Source organism: Arvicanthis niloticus, chromosome 5, assembly GCF_011762505.2.
Source record: "Arvicanthis niloticus isolate mArvNil1 chromosome 5, mArvNil1.pat.X, whole genome shotgun sequence".
Taxonomy (NCBI): Eukaryota; Metazoa; Chordata; class Mammalia; order Rodentia; family Muridae; genus Arvicanthis; species Arvicanthis niloticus.
The window spans coordinates 144,593-170,333 of record NC_047662.1 but is presented as its reverse complement, the minus strand read 5'-3'; the positions used below and the strand labels follow the sequence as shown (position 1 = coordinate 170,333).

The window sequence follows — 25,741 nt, the reverse complement described above, 5'->3', positions numbered from 1 at the left end:
TACCATAGCCTTGAGTGGCAGTTCTGAATTCTTTTGTGATCCTCTACAAGAGAGGCGGACGTTACACTCCTAGAACCAAGTCAGGCACTGGTGGCCCTCCATCTAACAAGGACTAGGATGATTGGCCGCCGCTAGGAATATTGGGGCATGTAGTCTTTTCCTTCCCACTCTACTCCTTCCCCTTTCCCCTTCCCTAGGTTCAAGTCCTATTGGACTACATTTCCCAACCAGATCTCCGAATGCAAACCAGCTGCCTGGAGAGACTCTTGGACAAACGTACTTGGGCGAGGGGCCTGTTAGGAGTTGTAGTTTTTTCCCTAAAGCAGCCCTCGCCAACGCCTGGGCGGGGGAGGACCAGAGACTACAAGTCCCAGGGGGCGCTCGCGGGCGTTCGCTAGGCGGCCGGTACGAAAGAGGAACCCGACTGGTTTGTGGTGAGTGAAGGCCCTGGTCTGACGGAGGTGGCTGCTGTAACTACACGATAAAGGCTTCGGGTAGCCAGACTCCAGGACTCATCCAAAGCCTAGCGGGATAGTACCCACCCTCTCTGCCTGCCATTTTGTCAGTGATGAGGCGGTACGGATGGAGCCGGGAGTGGAGCATGGTGGTTGCGCGAATGGACAGACGGAGGGAGGGGAGGTTGAAAGGGAAAAATGGACCGCAAGCAGCACGGAGGTGCGCGGAGCGGAGCAGGACGTGGGAGATGTGGGACTTCCGTTGGTCTGTTGGTGTCATGAAGTGGTCGAGGTCCTGCCACGGGATGTGGTCTTCTTAAGGACTTTGCTGTGAGAACCCTATTATCAGCGTATTACAAATCCTACCGCATTTCGTCTTTTGCCGTTTGCAGTTTCTCCACGCAGCTATATTCTTACCAAATTCTCAACTCAATAGACCTATTAAATTTAAAGGTGTCGAACTTAGCCCAGTATTTTGTTTTGTTGTTGTTTTGGGAAAGGGTTTGGCCATGTAGTCTCTGCCAGCTTCTAACTTGCGTCTATTGGCCCGTAATCTTGTTGGGTTGTTTTTTTGTTTTTGTCTTGTTTCTGTTTTTTGTTTGTTTGTTTGTTTCTTTTGTTTTTTTAACGTGTATGTGTGTTTGTGTGTGGCCTAGGTGGGGTGGAGGCAGGATTTGAATCTGGGACTTCCTCACATTTTAGCTTTACAGCCCCTGGCTTTACTGCCCCTGCTTCTCTACTATAAATTCTGCAAGAAAGTCATAGCTTGGCTTCACCAGGTTGATCCAAGTCACAAATATAGTTTGGTAACTATGTTAAGAACCAGCCAATAATTTGAGTCCGTTTTTATTTTTAGAAGCTTGTAGAAGGAACTACAGATACAAATTATACAGATAGTTTCTTTTCTTTCTTTCTCCTCTTTACCCCCTTCTTCCCTCTTCTCTACCCCTATCCCCTACCTCCTATCTCTCCTTTTTCTCTCTTTTTTGAGACAGGTTGTCCTGGAACTCATTCTGTAGACCAGGCTGTGATCAAAGGAATGCGGCCCCATCACCCAGCTGATAGTTTCTTTTCTTGACTTCCATATCCTGGCCTTAATAGTCTTCCCCAAAACAAAGCAAGCACATATCTTGACAGGCTTAGGCTCGTCTTAGGTGAACTCTCTTGTCCACTAGCAGCATCTGTCACAGCCTTTCAGAACTGGTTTGCATTTGTTCTCCATGTTAATTTGGATCTATAAGGTAACTTGTTTAAAGAGTTTTGCTACCAGGCACTGGTGGCACACATTCCCAGCACCCGAGAGTAGAGGCAGGCATATCTCTTCAGTTCCAGGCCCTGGGATGGTTAGGGATGCATAGAAAAACCCTGTCTTAACAGAACCAAATGATGATGATAATGATGAATATTTCTTAGGGGCTGGAGTAATGACTTATTGGTTAAGAACAGGTATTCAACAAGAAAACCTGAGTTCCAGTCTCAGGACCCAAATCACACAATCACCTGTAACTCCAACTTTAGGATCTATTTCCCTCTTTTGGCCTCCACTAGCACCTGCATTTATGTTTATAAATGTATACACCTGCAATTATCTAATTAAGAATAAATCTTTTTTAAAAATCCAACTATGTGCTGGAGAGATGACTCAGCAATTAAGAGTACTTGCTGCTCTTGCAGAAGACCAAGGTTGAGTTCTGTAGGTGCCTGGGCTGGTCTCAAACTCAGAAATCCCTCTCCCTGTGCTTCCGGGGGATTAAAAGCCTATGCCAACACTCTTCGTACTTTTTAAAATTTTGTTCCTGTTGAGTTCAGTTAACACTATCTGTTGGAATGTTAACTGATCTTGTTATCTTGATCTTGCACAAGTAGCTGTAGCTTTAGTGAACTTGTATGTGCAACGGTTATAAAATGTTCACAAGATAGCAGTTTACAACATTATTCCCCATCCTCTGGCTTTTAAATTCTTTCTGTGGATCTAAGTTTGTATCCACAGCACTCACATTAATGTGAGGAATGCAGTCAGGTGGGTTCTTGAGCTCACTGACTAGTCAGTCAGCTGAGCTGAATCAATGAACTCCAGGTTCAATGAAAGCCTGTCTCAAAAATCTATCCTCTCTTCTACAATCTTCCTAAGCCTTGAAGTAGATGTCCTATTTAGGACTGAGCACACTGATTTTCAGTACTTCAACCACCAAATAAATCTACTTTTTTATATATTTGTTAAGCCAGGATCTCACTATGTAGGCAGGCTGGCCTTGAACTCACATAGATCTTTCTGCCTCTGCCTTGAAAATGCTGGGATTAAAGGTGTGTGCCACTATGCCTGACCTAGATTATCTTTTAAGAGAGAATATAATAGTATGTAAGATTTTAATCTTTGGCACATGTCGGTATGTTATGTCACTATCCAGGACCAGATGTATTCCATTCTTTTGACCTGGATGCCTGGGGGGGGGGGGGCATTTAGGATATTTTCCTTTCTAGTGTTACCAGGGAAATAAGAGGTGGTGCCCAACCAACGTCAGGGAGATAACTATCTTCGATGGTATCCAAGGCTATCGATCCTGTGTAGCTACCTAATAATGAAAATCTATCTCAAAATCAATTTGAAAGTCATCATCTACTACATAAAGAGTTTGAGACCAGCCTGAAATATACATAAGACCACACACACAGAGTGATCTGTACTCATGCTTGTAATTCTAGCACTTTGGGAGGCAGGGGCAGGAGTTGAACCTGTTCTATATAGTGTTGTAGTGAGTTCCAGGCAAGGTTGGACTTCATAATGAGATCATAATTCAAAAAAAATGAAACGGTGCAGGGGAGATGGCTCAGTTAAAAGTGCCTGCAGAGCAAGCATGAGGATCTGAGTTTGTATCCACAGCACCCATACTAATGTGAGAAATGTAGTCAGGTGAGTTCTTGAGCTCATTGACTTCTCAGCTGAGCTGAATCAATGAGCTCCAAGTTCAATGAAAGAGCCTGTCTCAAAAAATACAGTGGATGGGGACTGGGTAGAAGGTTGAGAGGGTAAAATGCGTGTGTAAGCATGAAAACCTGAATTCAGATTCCCAGTCCCTATTAAAAGAAACAGGTGTTGTGGTGTGCATCTCTCATCCCAGTTTGAATGGGTAGGGGGGAAAACAGGCAGGTCCTCAGGACAGGCTGACCATCCAGCAAAAGTGATAAGGTCTAGGTTCAGTGAAAGATCCTATCTCAAAAAATACAGTGGAGGACTGAGCATAGTGACCCACCTTTAGTTCCAGCACCCGAGAAGCAGAGGCAGGGGAATCTCTGTGAGTTCAAGGCCAGGTGGCCTTCACAACTAGTTCTAAGGCAACCAAGATTATAGAGAGACTTGTCTCCAAAACAAACAAACAAAAACAGACGAGAGTGATAGAGGAAGACGCGCATCGTCTGGCTCTGAGCACCACATGTGCCATGGGAGAGTGAACCCATACACACTATGCACACACATGCACCACACAAAATACCAAAATAAGGTAGAGAGTAATTAATGCTGACTTCTGGCATACACACACTTCTTTTTTCTTTTCTTTCTTTCTTTTTTTTTTTTTTTTTTTTTTTTGAGACAGGGTTTCTCTGTGTAGCTCTGGCTGTCCTGGAACTCACTCTGTAGACCAGGCTGGCCTCAAACTTAGAAATCCACCTGCCTCTGCCTCCCAAGTGCTGGGATTAAAGGTGTGCGCCACCACTGCCTGGCCACACACAACAGAAAAGTATGTATAGGACCAACACAGTGAAAGAAGAGAACTGACTCCCACAAGTTGTCTTCTGACCTCCATACATGGCACAGCAGGTGTGTATATAAGATATAAACAAATCATCGAAAACTTAAAATTATATTCAGAATGGCTGAACCAGTGAAATGGCTCGGTGAGTAAAGGGGTTTACAACCAAGACTGACAACCTGAATTTGATATCTGGAACTCACATGGTAAAAGAAGAGAACTGACTGTTCTCTGATCTCCACATACATGCTACAGCATGTGTTTCATGGCATGTAGGTGCATACTCATGCACACACACAGACACATAGTGAATGAATAAGTACATATTACAGAACTGCCATATGTAATTGGAAGATAATCTAATTAAAACTCAAAAGATGAGAAAAGGCAGTTCAATAGGACACATATGTGACAATGACATGAAAAGATATCAACTATTACTAGTCAGGGGAATGCTGAGAACATAATATACCACTAGGTGCCTGCCCGCCAGTACATTACCAGATATTGGTGAGGATGCAACTCCTTTGAGCTCTTCTGTTTCACTGGTGGGAAAGTAAAGAGATACTACTGAAAGTTTGAGAGGTTAAACATACCTCTCTGATCCAACACAAATCCCTTAGTATTTATCTATTTGAAGTAGAAATACAGGTTCACATAGTCTGTGCTCAAGGCCCTGTGATTTCCAAAATAGTAGAATCAGCTCAGGAACTATTAGCAGGTGATAGGTAAAGGAAATGAGGTCTAGCCTCATAACAGTCACATAGTAATAAACAGAACACACATAACAAAGTGCACCTAAAGATCCTTAGTGCTGACTGAGAGGAACCATTTATATTATATGTTCTACTTATTTGAAATTATAGACTGCTTTGCAGTGACAAGGTCAGCTTGATTGCCTACAGCTGTAGGTTGAGGAAGGGGGCCTCCTCATAGAAGGCTCCAGTCCTGATAGCTTTTTTGCTGTAGTGGTGGCCTCATGCATATTTTTCCAGAACGCCCCCCCCCCACTTGTCTATTTTAAGTAGATGTTAGTTATTGTGCTGGACTTTTTTGCTTGACCTAAGCTGAGGGATGCTCTTCTCAGAGAGAGTAGAAGGGTCTATTTAACATCTGGGAGTTTTCCTCCAGGGCAGAGAAATACGGTCTATGGGTAAGCAAATTTTAAATTCACAGAAAAGTTGAAGTTTGATTACATCCTATAGTTGAGAGGCAGCCAAACTATGATATAAATGTTTCTAAGAAGACTTCATACCTTAGAAAGAAGAGTTAAATCAAGGACAGAATGTATTTGAAACTCAGCATGCATTCCTGAAACAAAAAAGCATGTACTAATGAGTGCCAGAAAGGCTCTGGATAAGGCTTCACAGATAATTCCTGCAGGCCTGAGCACCACCTTGTGCCCCTTGCAGTGTGGTCATTGCCTTGACAGTCCCGGCTTAAATCCAGTATAAAGTGAATTACAACACAGATTCCTACGTCCTCTGCTGATAGGACTAGACCTATATCATCCTGAACCTAAGGATCATGCGGACCCACATAACCCCTCAAGTGGGGCTTCCCACTGAGCCAGAGAGTGAATTCCTCATTTCTAGCCTCAAACTGAAACTTCTCTGCATTCTGTTAGAATTCCTCTATCTAGGAAGCTCAGACTACTATTGTTCCAGAACTGGAGATGCCCAGCTTGCCTGCTATTTCAATGCTTCAGTGGTCTCTGCTGAGTAAAAAGTCTTCATAGAGGTAACTATTGTTTATTATTATTATTTCATAATAATAATGGTATCTCATGGTATCTCAGATTGGGCTTGAATTTACTATGTAGCTATATTACTAAGTGTTTGGATTACAGGTGTATACCACCACACCAACTTACGTGATAATGGAAATAAAACTCAGGGCTTTGTTTTTGTTGCACAAGCACTTTACCAACTGAGCTACATCTTTAGTCTCTTAAGAGGTAACTTTGTTTAAAGTTTTTTTTTTTTCTTTAATGTGATTGGGAATTTTGCCTACATGCATGTCTATGTACCATATGCATGCAGTGCCCTCAGTGGCCTTACCTCCTGGAATTGAAATTACAGACTGTTGCTTTGTGGATGATATTAATTGAACCCAGGTCCTTTGGAAACACAGCCAGTGTTCTTAACCACTCAGCCATTTTTCCAGTTCTGGTTTTGTTTTTTGAGAAATCCACTATGTAGTTCTGGCTAGCCTGAAACTCACTAGGTAGACCGAACCATACCCAGTTAACTTTTTGTTGTTGTTATTGTTTATTTGTTTATTTTTCAAGACACGGTTTCTCTATGTAGCCTTGGCTGTTCTGGAACTTGCTCTGTAGACCAGTCTGATCTTGACCTCACAGAGATCTGTCTGCCTCTGCCTCCAGTGTGTTGGGATTAAAGTTGTGCACTACTACCACCTGGCCAAGTTTTTCATTTTTTTAAGAGATAACTTTATGGCAAAAAAATTTTCTTAAATCTTATTTTGGACTGACTGATTTAGAAGTGCCACCTTATGAGTTAACATAAGTTTGTTGTGAAAGGGATTTCGTGGAGAGAGAGAGAGAGATCGGAAATATGGCTTAGTGGTTAAGAGCACTTGTTTTTGCAAAGGACCCAGGTTGGGTTTTTAGCAACCAAATGCTAGCTCACAATTGTCTATGACTCCATTTCTGGAGTCTGATGCTTGTCTGTATCAATAACAATATACCCTTACAATCAGAGGTGTAACCCAATACCCAACCTAGATATACCAACTATCTTTGACTACTATAGACAAGGGAACATCTGATGCCCTCTTCTAGCTCTGCAGGCACTTAAGCACACATGTGATGCATATGCATACATACAGTTAAAACATTCATATACATAAAATGATTTTTGAAAAAAATTAAAAGGGATGTGGACGTAGCTCAGTTGCTTACCTAGTATGCACAAAGCCTTGGGTTCAATCCCCAGCCCTCATAAATTGAGCTTGATATTGCACATCTGTAATCATAACACTCAGTGTTAGAAGCAGGAGATAAGAGAGATGGCTCAGCAGTTAAAAGCACTGGCTGTTCTTCTAGAGGACCTGTGTTCCATTCCCAGCACCCACAGGGCAGCTTGCAACTCTAACTGGTACAATTCTGTAATTCTAGTTTCAGTAGGTCTGATGTCTTTTCTGGCCTCTGCAGGTGCCAGGCCCGGTCATGGTACACAGACATATATGTAGACAAACACCATATATGTAAAAATGTTTTAAAAGTTAAAAAAAAAAAAAAAGCAGTATTGTTACAGATTGAGTTCAAAGTCAGTCAAGGATATATGAAACCCTTATCTCAAAAACAGGAAAAATTATTAAGACTGTACACATGATAATACCTCAAGGCTTTGAGGTAGGTGCATGTTTTCCTCTATTATACTAACAATGAGGTGTATAAGGCAACAGTTTACAGGCACCAAGTGTTCTGAGGTATAAATCTTCTTTCAATATTTGTGCTCTTTTTTGGTCTCCAGATCCTTCCTCTTGTGACTATACTTTCTGTTTGTTTTTGTTTGTGGTTTTTTTAAGACAAGGGTTTCTCTGTGTAGCCCTAGCTCTCCTGAAACTCACTATGTAAACCAGGCTGGCCTCAAACTCAGAAATCCGCCTGCCTCTGCCTCCTGAATGCTTGGATTAAAGGGGTGTGCCATCATGCCTGGCTTGTGCCTGTACATTTTTAGGCTTGGGTGTTACTCTGGACCAAGGTTTTACATCTTCTTGTTTCCCCAAGTTCATAAAGGCAGCAAACTGTATCACTGAGTATTCCCAATGAACCCATGTCACCTCAAACCCCCAGCTAGCTACCCAGAAGGAATAGGAGCTCACTAGGACAAGAGTGTGTCTACATCCTGGGAAATGGTGGTCTTGAAATACCTGAGAACATGGTATTTTTAGAAGGCGCACCAGGTCATCCCTCTCAATCAAGGTCTTGCCTACCTGCCTTGATTCCTGAGTTTTGAGCCTTAAAACTGCAATGGTCAGGCCTATGAGCTCCCCACAGTCCTGTCTATGTTGACAACTGGTCCCCAGGTGGTGAGGAGCTGCTGGTACCTGTAGCTCTCATCCTGGAGAGACAGGTAAAGGTACTTTGACTGTATATTGTTTCCTTTTCCATTAAAGCCTTACCCTCCCTGTCTTGGTTCTGTCCTCCCAGTTATGTCCCTCTCAGCTCCATCCACTTTTACTAGTACCTCCTTCTTACACACTGTTCTGCCTTGCAGATCTCCCTGTCAGCTCCCTAGCATGGCACTGCAGTGTCTCATGCTCCTGACTGGCCTTCTGATGGGTGGCATGAGCAAGTCCACAGAAAGCAAGGTAGGTAATCCTGTACCCAGTGGCAAGTTGAAGCTTCATAGGCAATAGATTTTTACCCCATAAAAATTTCAGTCTTTGAACTTAGGGTTCACTGATACTAGCCTAACCCTGGTAGAATCCCCTTGGAGTCTACTGCTAGTATTAGAGATATTTGAAATCTACCTGTCAACTGTTTTGTTCTGTTTTTTAAAAGTTTCTTTGCCAGACCTACTTATTGCTATAACTGACGTACAATCCCTGCAGAATCACCCTCAGAGCTGCCTGCTCAGGTGTTGCTTACTCAGGAGAGCTCATGACTGGTAGGCACATGTGGTCAGGCATCTTAGCTCCCACCAGAAGTAGTTGAACAAAACCAGTGACAGTCCAGTGGGGTGAGAGCTCTGGTGTCTTTAATGGGTGCCATTATTCTGCTTCCCAAGTCAGGCAGGGTGGGGGCCTCACTGGGGCTGATGGTATGGGGAATCCCTTACTGACTTGGCCAAGGGTAATGGAAGGGATGGCTTGTGCACTGGGCCTTGGTCTTTCCCATGCTGTGTCCCTGTTACCCTCTAGACACCCCTTTCTATTAACCAAGCTCAGGTCACAAAAACAGAACTGCTAGGCATGGTCATACAAACCTGTAGTCCTATCCCACAGGCGTTCCAGACAGTAGGATTGGCCTACATAATGGATTCTTGTCTTCTTTCCTTCCTCCCTCCCTCCCTCCCTCCCTCCCTCCCTCCCTCCCTCCCTCCCTCCCTCCCTTCCTTCCTTCCTTCCTTTCATAATGGATCTCTCTCTCTCTCTCTCTCTCTCTCTCTCTCTCTCTCTCTCTCCCTCCCTCTCCCTCCCTCCCTCCCTCCCTCCCTCCCTCCCTCCCTCCACTTCCCTCCCTTCCTTCCTTCCTTACTTCCTTCCTTATCCCAAAATTCCTATTTTGGGATAAGGTTTCTCTGTCCTGAAGCTTGTTCTGTAGACCAGGCTAGCCTCAAACTCAGAGATCTGGAGTACTGGGATTTAAAGGCATGCCACCACCTGACTGGAACCCTGTCTTAAAAACAAAAATAAACAGGGTTAACAGAATGCCTCCTAGGTCAGGGCACATGCTGCCAGGCCTGATGAGTTTGGTCCCTGGAACCTACAGTTAAAGGATTCCCAAAAGTTGCCCTCTCACCTCCATGTACATGCCCTTACTTCTTGTATGTATGTATGTGCGCATACACACACACACACACACACACACAATCATAATAATAAATGGAACATCTGAGTATCATGGTATATGCCTTTAATCCTAGCATTCAGTAGGCAGAGGCAGGTAGATCTCTACGAGTTTGAGGCCACCCTGGCCACCCTGGCCTACACAGTGAGTTCCAGGTCAGCCAAAGCTATATAATGAAAGAAATCCTGTCTCAAAATAAAACAATAGTAATAAGTAAAATTTAGAAATTAAAAATAGAGAAAAGGCAAACAATATAAATTTTACATTTCTTGAGGGTTTCTATAAAGAAATAGGGGCACCTGTATGTTTATGTTGGGGTTTGAGGAAAGGGGATGTTTTTAAGAAAGTGTAATTGGACAGAGGGTATGATCTGGTCATTAACTAGGGACCTAACCGGCTGCTGTTCAGATTCTTGTCCTTCTGGCTTCAGAGACCAGGGGTTGTCCTATCAATACATGGAAGGCACCACTCTATGAGGGTGGCCTTAGCCTGTCCTTGCTGGTAAAGGGCAAGAGATAGTCAAAGACTTCATTCTGAGCTCTCTCCAATGTATAATATTCTATTTTAGGATGGTTTGTTCTGTGCCACACCATGCCAAGCTGTACCAGGACCCAGGCCCTAGGCCAGTTTATATAAATCCATTCATTTGTACCCATGCAGACCTTTGGGAGACTGGGTAGCTGTTGTTGGACACACCTGGTCAGATTCTAGCCTTATACTTTGTGACTCATTCAGTCATCAAATATTCACTGATCATAGGCTTTGCAGTCTAGACCTGGAGCCAGTGTGAGAAGGACCTGTTGGATAGTGATTCATATGACATGACAGGAATGTAGTCCAGATGCATGTAGATAGATAGGTAGGTACCCCAACCTGTTTGTACAAGTAACTCCCAGGTTTTATCTCTATGTCTAGGGCTGGATTTTTCCCTGTGCTCTTCCAACATAGGCTGCAGAAGGAATGGAGTAGGAATATTCACTTACTGAAGGGATGTCACTTGATCTTAGAGAGTTTGGGGGTTGTGGGTGATAAGACAGGTAAGGCTCTGTTAACATCAGTGTTGTCCTTGAGATGAGCTAGGTACTTACCAACCTGTCTCACTGATGTCTTTCCTCTAGGCCCAGCAACCTGAGTGTTGTATGGATGTGGTAGACTTCAATGCTACCTGCTTAGGTACAGGTCTCTGTGGCCCAGGTAAGCATCATGGTTGCACGTATATAGCAGACAATCTACACCACCAACATTCCTGGATGTTTTTTACTTCTCAGTGATAAGACAGCTGGGTAGGGGGAGGGAAGAACTTGGGGTAGCATAGGCTGTGGCATTATGCAAAGAAGGCCTACCTACCTGGGCACTCTTGTTGAGCACCTAGCCACACCTTTGTCTAGTCCATGCAAGAACCCTGTGGGGACTGTTGCTTTGTAAAGGGCTAAGGCACAGGGAGGAGAAGGTTCAGGAGGAAGAGGAGGAAGAGGAAGTAGCACCGGGTTCAGAGGAGACTAAGCCAGGACAGTGCTTCCAGGAACTCAGAAGCTTTTGGGGGTATCTTTTTTTTTTAAAGATTTATTTATTTTCATTTTATGTATAAATGTTTACTCATGTGTGTGTGTGTGTATGTACATACGTAAATATGTAAGTACATATGTACATATGTATTGCACCACATGCATACCTGGTACCCTCAAAGGCCAAAAGAAGATATAAGATCCTCTAGAACTAGAGTTATGGATGACTATGCAACTCCATGTGGATGCTGGGAACCAAACCTGGGTTTTCTTTAGGAATAGCAAGTGCACTTAACTGCCTAGCTATCTCTCCAGCACTTCATGGGGTATTTTGACCTTGGAATATCCAGCAATGTTTGAAGGCATTTTTGGTCATCACAGCTGGTGCTAAATGAGTTCAGGATGATGCTTCTAGCATCTGGAGGTAGAGGCCAGAGTGCTGTTCACTACCCTCAGTGCACAGGGTGACTCCACTACAGAGGGCAGTCCAGCCTCAATGTCAGCATGCCAAAGGTGAATGAAGTTCGGGGCTGGTGAGAGAAAGTAAATAGGGGCATCCAGGAGAGGAAGACCTAAATGAGATGTCAAGGCCACCCACTATCTTGACTTGTCCTGAGACAAGACTCTGGGCTGCTGTTTGTTTTAGACTAGAATAACCCAGACCTATCCCTTTTTCTGTCAAGGGGCACTCCTTGGCACCTGTCCTGGGTTCCATTACACTCAAGACTACATGAACCCAGAGGGACTGCTCAGGGAAGCAAGTACCTTAAAACATTGGTCAGGTGTCATGTGAGGAGGACATGGACAAAATGATGAGGCTGGAGTGGGGTGGTGGTCAAGGATGAGTGTGGTGACAAAGAGAAAAGGACATTGTTCTGTGGTGAGCAGAGAAAATGTGAGGATACCAAAGGGCCTTCATCAACCCTCTAACCTAAAATTACAGCAGTTGAACTTTCCTGGGTTTCTTTTTTAAAGTCCAAAGTGGCTCTGGGCATAGGTACAGGAATGGAGAAAACTAAGTTTGTGTAGGGAGGCACAGGAGCCTTCAGGGCTACCACATGACCCTGGCCGCCCTCTTTCCCGACATAATTTAGCAACCCAGCAGAAGCCCTTAATAGACTCAGTTGCATTTCAACACAAGAAGTTAGTAAAAGGGGATGATTCTAGGGATGAGCGCACTTTTTGTTTGTTTGTTTTGTTGGTTTGGTTTTTGTCACCAGCCCTCACTATGTAGCTCTGGCTGGCCTGGATCTCCTAGAGAACCACCTGCTTTTGTCACCCAGGGGCTGGAATTGAAAGCATGAGCTGCCGGGCGGTGGTGGCGCACACCTTTAATCCCAGCACTTGGGAGGCAGAGGCAGGCGGATTTCTGAGTTCGAGGCCAGCCTGGTCTACAAAGTGAGTTCCAGGACAGCCAGGACTACATAGAGAAACCCTGTCTCGAAAAACCAAACAAACAAACAAACAAACAAAAACAAAACAAAACAAAAAAAAAAAAAAAAAGAAAGCATGAGCTATCACACCTGCTGAGAATCTCACTTATTGTATTAGGTTTTGTACTGAGGACCCTGTGTTCCTTGGTCTTGCTTTTAGTAGACATATACCTCCAAATGAGATCTACCTCGGATTGATGAAAGGAGGAAAGTTAGACCACTGTAGGAGACTTACTCCTCGTTTTATGATTCCACGTTTGATCAGGACTCTTCCACCCAAGTAGAACTGAGCAATTGGACTTTGTTCCTGTGTGGTCATTTGCCCACAGCATTGTTAGAGCTGGAATCGGCTGCTGTCCCTCTTAGACCATTTGTTCATTGTTCTTAATACTATCTCTGCCACCACAGAAAGGCTCCTGTCTCATCTCAACCCATCTGTTCAGATCAGACGTTGTAACGTTCACCATTAAGGGTCAGTGACCCATGGTTTAGCTCTGTATACTGGCTTCTAGTACCCAGTCAATATATTTAGAACATGTCTGCTCATCTTTTGTGTTGTGGATGTTAGAATAAAAGGCTTAAGATGGTCTCAGAATGTACTCACCAGAAGGGAAACAACTATCACTAGCCAGTGCAGGCTGGGTCACTCTAAGCATGAAGGTAGAGCTTTGGTCAGTACCAATCTGGGATAGAAATTTGGCTTAATCCTGCTACAGAGACCCTAGGAAATAATACAGGGACAACAAACAAACCTATTGACACCTGCCCCATGTAGAGACCCAAGTAAGGTACTTAGAGCTTCACCGATACAAGGTAGGCAGCCATCTTGTCTCCTGAGGAAGTAGTTCTGGTGGATAATCAAGACTTTCAAATAGTACCTATTAATTTTAGATTTCTGTCCCAAGCACTTTAAAATAGTCTCCTGAAGCATTCAGTAAATAGTCTCCTGAAGCATTCAGTAAAATAAAAGACTGGCTCAGTGACAGACATCCACGGGAACTTGCTTGAGAGCAGTGTGCTTCCTGTTGAGTTTACTTTTTTTTTTTTTTTTTTCTGGAATTGTAGCTTGTGCCTTTACAGACTTCCACAATATGTTACTGTTCTTGTGTTGAAAATTACCAATTCACAATACAGAAAAGCTTACAGAAGGCAATGAGATGACCTTGACTTCCCTTGGCTGAAAGATCCTGTCTCCCTCTGGTGCAGGTTGCTATAGGCACTGGAATGCAGATGGGAGCGCTAGCTGCATCCGTTGCTGGAATGGGACCCTCCCAACATACAATGGCTCCGAGTGCAGAATTCGTATGTCTTCTCCAAGCTATCTGCCCCTGTTCCCCAAGACTTCACAGGGGTCCTCCTGTCCAATTTGGGGAGAAACCAAGGGAACTACTGTACTTGTCTTCTTCAACCGAAAAGACAATACTCACCTTGCCCAGGAGTATTGTTTATCAGTGAGCAGCTCCTTCCATCCCTCCCTGAGTGTTCTGTTTACGAGAATAGCTGTGGGTGTGAACTCCTCCTTGTTTTCTCATCTCTAAGATGTCTCTTTAGGACTGTATATGGAGGCCTCAGTAGGGTCGCAGACATGGCCAAGGCCTCCCCTCAGTTTTGCTCTCCCACAGTCACTGGCCGGGGCATGCAGTTTCCCATGAACAGAAGCACAGGGACACCTGGACAGCCACATTTTGGTAAGTCTCTTAGTTCATAAGTTCAGAACTGTGGCTCTGTCTGCGACCTGGGGCTGGTGCCGGGGTATCATTAGAGTTAGTACTGGTACCAGTGCCAGTCCTGAAGTCAAGTATTTTCTGTAATGAACTCTGGTTAAGGAAGAGGTCCAGCATCCCCTGGGGCTGAGTCATTTAGCTTGAGTATGGGCATGTGTTGGGATGCCAGCAGAGAAAGATACTTCATGGTTTCCAACGAGCTTCAGTTATTTAATAGCAGCCCTCACTGCTACCCACTTATGCTTAGTCTTTGCCTCATTCCATATTCACTGTGACCCTCAGGGCTGCCTAACTTGCTCTTGTAGGATGCAGGCCTCAGATGAGACTACAAACACATAGGCCATACCTCCTGATCTGTTTTCAAGGAAGGGGCAGGCCCTATCACCTGATGCCTGTATCTCCAGAGCCTTCACGCTCACCTTAAATGAAGGCCTAGGGGGTAAAGGGTGGAGGGATGTGTCTGGGTTAGCAGTGTGGTCAGGCAGGAAAGAGAAGGGTCTGGGCCTGATGCTGCTCGAGAGAATATGCCCAAGGCAGAGGAGCCTCATATGTCAGGGAGCTAGACGGAGCTCCAGTAGAAGAGTGCCTCTTCTGAGGTAACCGAGTCACTTTAGGGACACGTCACTCTAACCTGGGCTAATCCTTCAACAGTAATGGATAGTACTTCCCATAGCTGGCAGTTACATTGTTCTGCCAACTACCAACCCCTAGTATGTCTTGACCCCAAACAAATGGAGAAGAGCAGAAGGCAGCTGCATATATCAGAAAGCAGGCACTGTAGAGGCTGAGGCTAGTCTAATGGAGAGAGCCCAGGACCTGATATTTCTGGAGCCTGGAATTATCTTGGACCAAGAGAGAGTGGGCAGTATGATGTCCCTTGTCTTGTGGCTAGATGTGTTGGGCTCATGGTGGCTCTGACCTGTGGCTGGCACCTACTAGGGGCTCAGGTATGTTTGGGGAATGGTGATCCCCAGGGGTTAAGCATGGAGCACTGGATACCCATTTCCCCAAACCCAGGCTCTCCTGGCAGCTGTTGGTTTGTCTGCAGGGGGTTCTCATGTAGCAGCTTCCCTCTTCCTGGGGACACTGTTCATCAGCACAGGCCTCATCCTCTCTGTGGCTGGGTTCTTCTACCTCAAGCGCTCCAGTAAGCTTCCTGAAGTTTTCTACAGGAGAGACAGAGGTACTTCCCTCTATGGCTGAATTTCTACTTGCCTAGCTTCACAGGTACTATCCAGGGTCTGACCCACTCAGGGCCTAGGGGGTCCCCAACAAATACAGAGCAGGCACAGGGACTCCACTGTGTCCAGATACCACTGTGCTCACACTAATCAACAGAGTGCCTTTGGATGCTATTACAGCTGAGGATGTAAGGCTGGGCCCTGCTGCTTAGAGTTCCCCAGGTAAGAAATGTGGCTGAGCAGCTGTCGAGGCTCAGGGTGCTCAGGGCACTCAGAGCTGAGGCAGCTGCTGGGCAGCAGAGTGACACTCCATTTTCTTCCCCAGCCCCTGTCCTGCAGCTTGGTGAAACAGTAAGTAACCTATTCAACTAGGCTGAGAACTGGGTTGTGTGTACCTGTGCCAGGCCATCCAAGTCTCACTCTGCCTTTCTCTTTTCAAGGCTGCAATGGTCCCCCTGCCACAGTCTTCAGGTACAGGCTGCAGCATGTTATGGGAGTTGGGTGGAAGGGTCTTATTGTGGGCTATCTTCAAAGCCTAGTCTATGGTTTTATCCCCACATATAAGGATCCCTCTCTGAGACCTGACCTACCTTCACACATTCTAAGTAGACTGCTCCATAAGGCAGGGACAAGGACAGGTGTTCAGCAGACACTACTCTTCTTTCTTACCAACCCACATGGTTTCCATGCTGCCTTCTCAGCATAGGACCAGACTCTCTACTTCTCCTCTAGCCCTGTCCAAGTCCAGCTCTGCTTGAGAGCTGCAAGGAACAGGTCAGTTCTTGAGCTTTTCCCTGAGGCCTATCTGAACGTTTATAACTCAGTGTATAGAAGAGGCCATGGGCCGAGATGTTCCACAGCTACACGCCCTGGAGCAGATTTACTTAACTTCTTTCCCATCTCATTGTCTTCCTTGTGCAGTGGTCTAGAATAGAGCACCAGTGACACTGTTTCTCTCTGTTGAAGATAAAATAGATCCTTGATGAAGTTAGACATACCTTGTTCCAAGTTCTCCAAAGCAGCCTTATCCCTGAGGACCTTACAGGTGTTAGGGACCTGAAGCACTATATTAGTGACTATATAGCAAATACACACCCTGGCCACTGTAATAAAACCATATCCCTTGATAGTTCTTGGAGCCAAACGTTAGAAATCAAGATGTGAGGGTGAGAGAGGTGCATTTCAAGGCCTGATGGGTGGGAAATCCCTCGTGACTCTTCCAGCTCCTATGGCTCATGGCCACATTAGACATCTCTCTTTCTTTCTCTCTCTCTCTCTCTCTCTCTCTCTCTCTCTCTCTCTCTCTCTCTCTCTCTCTCTCTCTCTCTCTCTCTCTCTCTCTCTCTCTCTCTCTCTCGGATACCAGTCATTGGATTCAGATTAATCAGGGTGATCTCACCTTCTTTCCTAATAGAATCTACACAGACCTTTTTTCAATTAAAGGTTATGTTCATGGGCTTCAAAGCTCAGGGTGCAGTCCTGTCTTTAAAGGGTGCTACCTAACTCCCTGTAGTGCAAAATGCAAGTATGATCTATGCTTTTGTCTTGAGGAATAGCTGGGCCCTAATACAGGCCCAGGGATGTGGTGTCTGGGGTGGAATGGGGGTCCGATAGGAAATAGCTGAGCTCGTGGGAGCCTCCATGAAACTGCCTTTGTACAAATGGAGCCTGGTGAGCGTTACTCTCTTGTCAGAATAAACACCATACATGGGCTTTGTGCCCTGGCTCCTGAGAGCCAACAGTGCAGACAAAGGTCTGAACTTATCATCTCTGACTCAGCTTGTCTTTGACCCCATTTCAGTGAGGAAGCCAAGATACATCAGGCGTGAGCAGCACCCAGACAAGAATAGGGATCCTCTTGCCTTCTCCACAGTGGAGGCCCACATCAGCAACGTCTGACCTAGAGGTCAACTGAAACTTCACAGTACAGCAGTGGAGACCCAAGGCTCCCCTCCAGTGAGCTCAATTCACAAAGGGCCTGGGGCTTAAGATATGCCAGAATTGACTCCCAATGACAGACACGTACAAATGCTAGGGGGATGCTAACCTCCATGCCATGAGATCTTCACTGTGTGGTTTAACAGGAGTAACCATCTGTGAGACCTGAGGACTCAAGAGCAAGTCGTGTGGGGTCTGTGCCCCTTAAGAGTAACAGCATCTATAACATCTACAACACAGGCCTGGTCCAAATGATCAAATCTTCTGGAGCCCACCCACTGGAGCCCATAGTAGACAGGACTCTCTCCGTCACCACTGAGCTAAGAAGAGTGAAACCAAGGTTCCAACAGTGGAAAAAACACAACCTGGAAACTGGTACCAGAGATAGGTTGCTCTAGTGTCAGCCTGCTAATTTAGCTGCTGGCCTCTCAAAGCATATATTTCTCAGAGTTGCAGAATTGAGTGTCCTAGCTTTTCTGATTCCAGAAGCCAGTAGAACCTTGTCTCCCAGGGACAGACTCCCATCTAGCTACCTTTCAGGCTGGGCACTCAAAGTAAAATGTTTATCCATGGGGCCTCCATATCTGAACACTTCAGGTCACTTGTCCCATTGGGCTTGTGAGGTTATGCTGGTCAGCAGTCCTGTCTTTGCTCTTCCAAGACTCCAGAAGCTATGTCTGTGAGTTGCTAGTGTGGCTGGTGGCATTGGCCATGTTCTCCTGTAGAAGTGCCCTGATTACCAGTGCCACCCTCCATGTATGGTCCAAAGGTGTCTAGCATCTTTTTCAACATTGGGCAAACATCTGATGTTACAGTGTTATGAACTTGCTTTCCCAGACTTGAACCAGTGACTCAGGTAGCAGCAGCAATTCAGAGTTGGACCAGTTAGACTAAATCTTCTCTCCTCTAGCTTTATTTTCCCAAAGGTCATCTATTCAGTATGTGGGGACTGATTACCCCCTTGCTGTGTTCAGGGGACAAGGAGTCAGGGAGGGGAAGAGGAACCCCTTAGCAGGATCCAGAACCTGGATATAACATAACCCATCCCCTCATGTTTCCTTGGCCAGAACCTGCTCCACATGTAGCCCCTGTCTTGCATGAAGAGATGACCCAGCTCCTTAGGACTTGAGGTAGAAGGTGCCAGTCAAGCTTGGCATGGTTCTTCAGATAAGTCTACATGCATCACTAGGCTTTGAGGAGGCCACTGACAGTTTGTGGATCTAACTCACCCTTGGAGAAAGCAGAACCCTCTGTCTGGCTACCTAAGTCCATCTGACTGGTCCTACTCAAAGTCCCTGTATAGATGTGTAGATGTTTGCTGACTTGAGGTAGAACTGGGTAGAGTGCCAAATGAGCACATATGGATTCTAGAAGTCCTTCCAGGTAGTTTGAGTGAGAATGCCTACCTGGTGCCCCCTGGGCTTATATACTTGAATACTTAGTCATCGGTGAATGGCACTGCTTGAGAGGGATTAGGAGGTTCGGCCTTATTGGAGGAAGTGTGTCTCTGGGGGTGGGCATTAGGGTCTCAAAAGCTCAAGCCAGACCCAGTGGCTTTCTTTTCCTGCCGCCTGTGGATTTGGGTGTAGAGCTCTGAGCTCCTCCTCCAGCACTCTACTACCTATGTGCTACCATGCTTCCTGCCATTCTGATGATGGACTAAATTCTAAAACCGTAAACAAGCCCCAATTAAATACTTTCTTTTTTAAGAGTTGCTGAGGTCATGATGTCTCTTCAAAGCAACAGAACACTTACTAAGACACTGCCCTTGCTTTGTAATGTCTATAGATCTCCCTGTGTACTGGCTAAAGGGCTGTGGCCAGAGACATCTGTTGAAACCTCAAATGAACTTCTTGCCTGTGGCTTCCAAAGAACATCCCTCTGCCCTTGGCCATATTTCAGAAAAGTGATGGAGAGTAAGAACCTGTCAGGCTAAGATGTAGGTTTCCAGGCCTGGATCCTTTGTGCCAAGGCCAATGACCTTGCCCTGGGGACAGGCTGTGGAGTAAGTAGTATATGCTACAGGATGGAGTCTGACCCAGCAGCTTGGCACTCTCGGGCCTACAGCAGCATTGGATGTTCCAGCCAGCATGAAGCCCTAAAGTTTAGGGTTCCCCAGGATGATTTCTAATGAAAAGTGGAAAGGGCCATTGACAGCAACAAGGGAAGGCAGCGTGATAAAGTGGCTGCCAGTCTGGCTCCCTGGGGGTCACAGGTAATTCTTCTCCCAGCTCATCCTGAATAGCAGGTGCTCAGACACTTCAGAGTGGAAACCCCAGATTATTCCAGCCACCTCCATGTGCCACCCATCCCCTACCCCTGTGCTTTCTGGTTCTCACACCTTCATTCTTTTGTGCACTCACTGGTTTTTATTAGGCAGCACTGGAAGTGTTCTAAAGCCAGCCCATTAAGGATGGGTGGGACAAAAAAGGATTGACAACAGCATTAAGAGGTGGCCCAGTCTAGGGACCATAAGAGTGATAGGACGGAGGGTTGGGACTGCTTGGTCACGAGCACAGGAAGAACTGACACAGAACAAACCCATCAGGTAGGCAGTCCTAAACAAGAGGCTTTCATATAGGTCTGGAGACCTTGTCCTCACTGCTGGGTGCAGAAGGAAACCTTTGGTTAGGCCACCTTATGTCCAGACAGTATGAGACCAGGTATACATCCAACCCCCCAAAATGGGGCAAAATACTGGGTGAAGTGGCTCATACCCAATATTTAATCCTGGCACTGGGAGGCAGAGACAGGCAGATCTCTGAGTTTGAGGCCAGCCTGGTCTACAGAGAGTTCCAAGACAGCCAGAGCTGTTACATGTAAAAACTCTCGGGGGGGGGGGGGGCAGAATATCAAATCCAGGGGCACCTCCTACCCCAAAGTGTACCTGTTCCATCCCAGCACCCATGGTGGGAAACTAGTTTCTATTCAGCTAGCAGCTGATGCCTTAGGAGAAATTCTGGCCATAGGGCAGCTAGTACCAAATAAGAATGTGCATCCAACCTTTCATGCCCATTGTTTGGGGAATAGCAGAATGGTCAGAGATGACCAGCACCAGGTAGGCAGAGATAGATGAGTGATGGGTCTTAGGCTGAAACCTAAGAAAAGTCCTAGTCTTAAAAGACGTCATTCACTTGCCATACCTTATCTCCCAACAGTGCACCACCATGGACTTATAGCCAGGTCCATAGCCTTGGTAGTGAGAACTATAGTCAGGGTAAGTGTGGGGTTATTACTGAGAGGGTATGGCCAGTTTGATACAAGGATAGAGGCTCACAGTCAGAGCCCTTAGGGCTCTAGGGCCAACAGTGAGGTGATAAGAAATAAAGTTGACCTTGTGGGCACATACTAACACAGATAAATACATGTGCTCGGTGGTAGTACTATGTTGATGTGCACATCCACACATTAACTAGCTTGGCAATTTCACTTCCCTGCTACTTAGGATAGAGTCAAGATGGATCCCACTTACTGCCCTAGACAATGTAGTCTGGGCTTTTCCAATTCCTGGTCCCTCTGCCAGCTGGGAGTTGACTTCCCTTGAGGTCAGGCCTGGAAGAAGGCCAGGGCTGTGAGAGGCCTGATAGATTCCTAAGGCCTCACAGCACATTTGCCTCAGGATATTGACTGTTCACTGGGTAGCCTTGGTGATCTCAGAGCTTGAATATTCCCAGGAGCCCTCTGAAGATTGTTCCTAGAACATCTGGGACTCCAGCTTCCTAAAGGCAGCATGTGACACAGAGTCATACTCTACACAGATGACTTGGGCTGGGCCTTCAGCAGCATTCTCTCCTCAGCACCCTCATACCCTCTACAATCCTAGACCCCTCTACAATCCCCCCCAAAGGATTCCATCTCCCTCCTTAGATCTTTAGGTACCTACCTATCTTCCCTCTGGGCCTCCCTTCTCCCTCAATTCCTTACTTCCCTTGGCCCCATTTTTGGTTCTTAGTACTCATGGAATTAGGTTCCTAGTACTTGTGGAATTAAGCAGGGGACCGTCTATCCTTCCAGAGCTCAGGCCTCTTCTGATAGGACATTGTCCACAGGTTCCCACAATCACCCATATCTTAACTTCATTGAAAGTTGGCCTTGAGCATAAGGATGTCTAGAAGCAAAATTGTGGCAGTTTCCAGAGATCTGGACCATTGGGTGGTCATTGGGTATCTGTAGGTAGTTGAGTACCTAAGGCCATACACCTACTAAGATGAGGTCCTCCTAGCAACATACCCTCCCCACAGGCCTTTGTGTGAGCTCCCATCTCAGAACTCTACAGTTCACTGTGCCAGGAAACAACTAAACCTCAGTGGTAGGGAAGAACCTGGACTGACCAAAGTAGGTGGGGAAAAATCCACTGGGGTTATTGAGTCTGGCCAACAAGGATATCTCAGCCCAATGGGCATGCCGTAGACCAGGGGCTGCTTGTGCTACTGCCTACACTCCACAGTTCATACTATTTTAGTGTGATACTCCTTGCCCCAACCCTAGATGCTGCCAGCCCTTTAGACCAACTTTTTTTTTTTTTTTTTTTCGAGACAGGGTTTCTCTATGTAGCCCTTGGCTGTCCTGGAACTCACTCTGTAGACCAGGCTGGCCTCGAACTCAGGAATCCGCCTGCCTCTGCCTCCCAAGTGCTGGGATTAAAGGCGTGCGCCACCACTGCCCGGCAAGACCAACATTTTCTTCTGTGTTACCTGGTCAAAGCTTCTTGAGACCCCCATCTTTCCAAGCACAGATGAAGACTAGGGGCTTCCTTCCTGAGGTATAAAACAAATGGTACCCACAATCTATTGTGACCAGCCTGGATCCCTAATATTAACTGACTCCAACATCTAGGCTGTTTCCCAGGCCTGCCTAGCTCTGACCTTGCACCCCTACTTCCTGGACTTCAGAACAAGGAGTCCCCCAAAGGCAGCAGGGTGCTGAAACAGCAGCAGATGGGGACCTTGCATGAAACAACTATGAGAATATAGGTGAGATGGAAGAAGAAATAACAGGACATTGGTGGGCACAGAGATGGGGCAGAAAGGGGCAAATGGCTGTTATCTGAAAGTGGGCTAGGCTCAGTGAAGAGACCCTGAGTGCACATTGGGATCAGGTGGGCATACTTACTTTCCAGAGGAGAGGGGTTTGAGTACCTGAGCATCTATGCTTAGTCTGGAATCCTAAGACAAGAAGCCTGGCTCTAACCCTTCCTCTGGCTCCACACCCATTCTGAGTCTGCCTGGGAAGAGAACAGCCAATTGCTAATGTTCAGGGCCACACCCCCAGCCACCGAGTTCTGGAGAGTATAAATAAACCTACTTCAAAACTCATGGCCTGAGAATTCACACCTGTCTCAGTCGGCCACCTCCTGGATGAACACGGGCATCATACCTCCACTCCCACATACACGCAGAAGAGGTGTGGTGGCCAGACCAGTGCCACCAGAAGGCTGTTGGCTGCTAGTCTGTAGAGGAACACCTGCCAGGTAGAGCAGAGGCTGAGTTGGACCTGAAGGGGGGGAAACCAGCTCTAGCCAAGAGCTGGTCAATCTAGAGACACAGAGCTTTGCTGTGACCAGTGAAGAGGACCATGCCCAGGAACTGCTGATCTCAAGCTACCAGGTAAGGCACGCTCAGCCTGTCTTGACCTTTCACCTATACAGTCTCAGGATGAGGCCCCTTCATGGAAGGTGAGGCCTGGTGCCAAGGAACCAGTCCTGTGAGCAGCACAGGTCAGGGGAGGATAGATCCAAGGCACTGTTAGACCTTGCCAAGACCACTGCTGCTTCCAGGAAGTGGTGACATCTCATGCAAGAAGGTTGGGGCTCTCGTGATGTCACAGTGATGTCAGATGATTCACAGACCCAGTGATGGTTCAGCAATCTCTAAGCCATTTTACTCACCTACTTGGGGCTGACAAGTGAAGCAGAGAGACAGGTCATCTCTGCTGTAGCTGCTGGGCTCCATGGATTATAAGGTTCAGGCTTTTGTGATGAATATTCTAATCTGGTCAGAATGCCTATGGCTCCTGAAGTGTAGTCCTAGCTAGGGTGGGGGTGGGGAGTGGTAGTGGTGGTGTAAGCAAACAGTACTAAGTGGTCAGTGTGTTTCTAGGATTCCTCTCAGAGAAGTGAGGTGAGCTGCCAAAAAAAGAAGGCCTGGATTTTGTACATCCCACCTTCTCCCTGACAGGCCGTGGAATGACTAATACTGGCAGAACAGGGCAGAGGTATCCCCTGGGCACTGGTTATGGAGCATTTTTAATCCCTGGCCTCTGGCACTTGTTCATATCCTTACTAAACAAGCTAGCCCCACATTCCAGGCTGCAGCTGTTCAAAAGCTTTTTGGGCCCCTACTAAGGCCCACCCTGTCTCTTGGAGCTCTGTGGGCCCAGCTGCCCTCCCAAAGACCCCAGAATCCTTACACAGCTGCCAGCAACTCAGATGTATGCCATAAAAATCAGGGACCCATACCATGACCAAGTTCAAACTCCTTCCACCTGATCCACATGAGCCACAGGTAGCTCATGAGCCTGTCAGGACCCAGCTTTCAATTGGCTCATCCAGAAAGAACCCAGGTCATTCCACCTTGGAGCCGTCTTCTCCAAATGAAGGAGCTGTTGTAATTATTCTATGGCATGAGATCAGTCCTGCAGAGCATAGACAAGAATAGTAGCTATAGTGGGCCACATTCATTATTAGCATGGGGGAGGATGGGCAACAGGTGTCCAGCCATCAGCGTTGACAACCTTTAGCACATGGCCTCTGTTCTTGAAATCTGTCTGGGCTGTCCATGCCTGGGGTACTCTTGATCTTGTAATGAATGGAAAAGGATAGGTTACAGTTTGGACATGGGTGGAATTTCGGAGGTACCTACAGGTAGATAGTGTTCTTCATTGGAATCTTTGGGTTTGATGCTGGGGAAGAAAAGAGGGGTTGTGACAAGCTGGCTTTTCAGGAAAAGGGCAGTTCATAATGTCCCGTCTCTGTTCTATAATTCAGAATCATGTCATCAGGCCAGCGGCTGTGGCGTACAGCTATGCCACCCTACCGCCAGAACAGCTCCACAGCCTCAGTGCCCAGGTCCCCTGGCTCAGGTGGCAGCCCCAAGTCCCCCAGTACTCCTGGCTCAGGTGGCAGCCCCAAGTCCCCCAGTACTCCTGGCTCAGTGAAGGTGGCCTCCCCATTGGAGTGTTCCATCTGCTTCTCAGGCTATGACAACATCTTCAAGACGCCCAAAGAGCTTTCCTGTGCTCATGTCTTCTGTCTTGAGTGCTTGGCTAGGCTGGCAGCTGCCCAGCCTGCAGGCCGTCCTGGCAGAGAAGCTGTGCCCTGCCCATTCTGCCGACAGCCCACAACTGTACCTGCCGCTGGGGCTCCTGCACTGCGCACCAGTCGTCAACTACAGGCAAAGATGCCAGCGCACCTACAGAGAGAGGAGCCTGTGTGGCTTGAGGGCACCAAACTGTATTGCCGCCCCTTGCCCACCACTTCTGGCCAAGAGGCCAGTGACTTTGTGTGTGTGGATGTAGGCCTGAGCAAACCACCTGAGCCCACCCTACCTGTAACTGTCCAAGACCCTGCACCCAACCCAGGCCGTCTGGCACGCTGTTGGGCACGCTTTGGGGACTGGCGTCGTGTAGCACTGGTTTCTGTGCTGTTGCTGGTGCTATTTTGTGTGATACTCTGGCCTGTGCAGTGTGCACTCAAAACTGGAAATCTGCGTTGCATTAACCGGCCACTTGCAGCCACTGTCTCCGCCACTGCCACCACAGATGCCCTCTCCCTTGGGCTCTTAGCCAACAGCTAGGGTCTATTTGAACAGCTCCATGGATGGGTCTCTGACCCACTGAGATCAAGAACACGGCAGCTTTTGAAGTTAGTTGGTCCCCCAGAATTCCATATAGGACACGTATGTGTCCGTTACTCTCCAGGACTAAGTGCCAATGAGGACAAAAGAGTCCTCAAAGCCTCTAAAAACTACAGGCTTCTAAAGGCTCCAGAAACTGCCCTGGGACCCTGTGATACAAATGGGAAAAGGAATCCATGGATTTCTGGTCAGGTGCCTGGCCTCCCTGGACACACTGAATTGCCAAAACAGCAGGAGTTTGCCGTCCTCCTTCCTTAAGACTGGTTCTCTAAGAGTGAAAATGAACATGAAGGACACCTCTGCCCCTGCCACAGCACCACAGCAGGAACTTGCCTGCTATCCCTGGCCATTATGAATGGTACAT

The 25,741-nt window shown here is 46.7% G+C and overlaps 2 protein-coding genes across 3 annotated transcripts; both read left to right on the top strand.

Moving 5' to 3' along the window:
• The first annotated feature begins 71 nt into the window (after window positions 1-71).
• Window positions 72-19,238, top strand: C5H1orf159 (chromosome 5 C1orf159 homolog). 2 transcript variants are annotated; one of them, XM_034503979.1, is made up of 10 exons: window positions 72-434; window positions 5,832-5,944; window positions 8,449-8,542; window positions 10,862-10,937; window positions 13,888-13,983; window positions 14,304-14,369; window positions 15,454-15,588; window positions 15,912-15,937; window positions 16,027-16,057; window positions 17,388-19,238. In XM_034503979.1, exons 3-10 carry the CDS (start codon window positions 8,471-8,473, stop codon window positions 17,483-17,485), a joined length of 600 nt encoding a protein of 199 aa, XP_034359870.1. In that variant the 5' UTR covers window positions 72-434; window positions 5,832-5,944; window positions 8,449-8,470; the 3' UTR covers window positions 17,486-19,238. The 2 variants fall into 2 exon arrangements, with proteins under 2 accessions (XP_034359870.1, XP_034359871.1); XM_034503980.2 differs by having other exon boundaries at window positions 423-576.
• A 3,751-nt stretch (window positions 19,239-22,989) lies between these two features.
• Rnf223 (ring finger protein 223) lies at window positions 22,990-25,455 on the top strand. The gene is made up of 2 exons (XM_034503978.2): window positions 22,990-23,130; window positions 24,510-25,455. The coding sequence occupies exon 2, from the start codon at window positions 24,514-24,516 to the stop codon at window positions 25,315-25,317; it is 804 nt and encodes a 267-aa protein (XP_034359869.1). The 5' UTR covers window positions 22,990-23,130; window positions 24,510-24,513; the 3' UTR covers window positions 25,318-25,455.
• The last annotated feature ends 286 nt before the right edge of the window (window positions 25,456-25,741 follow it).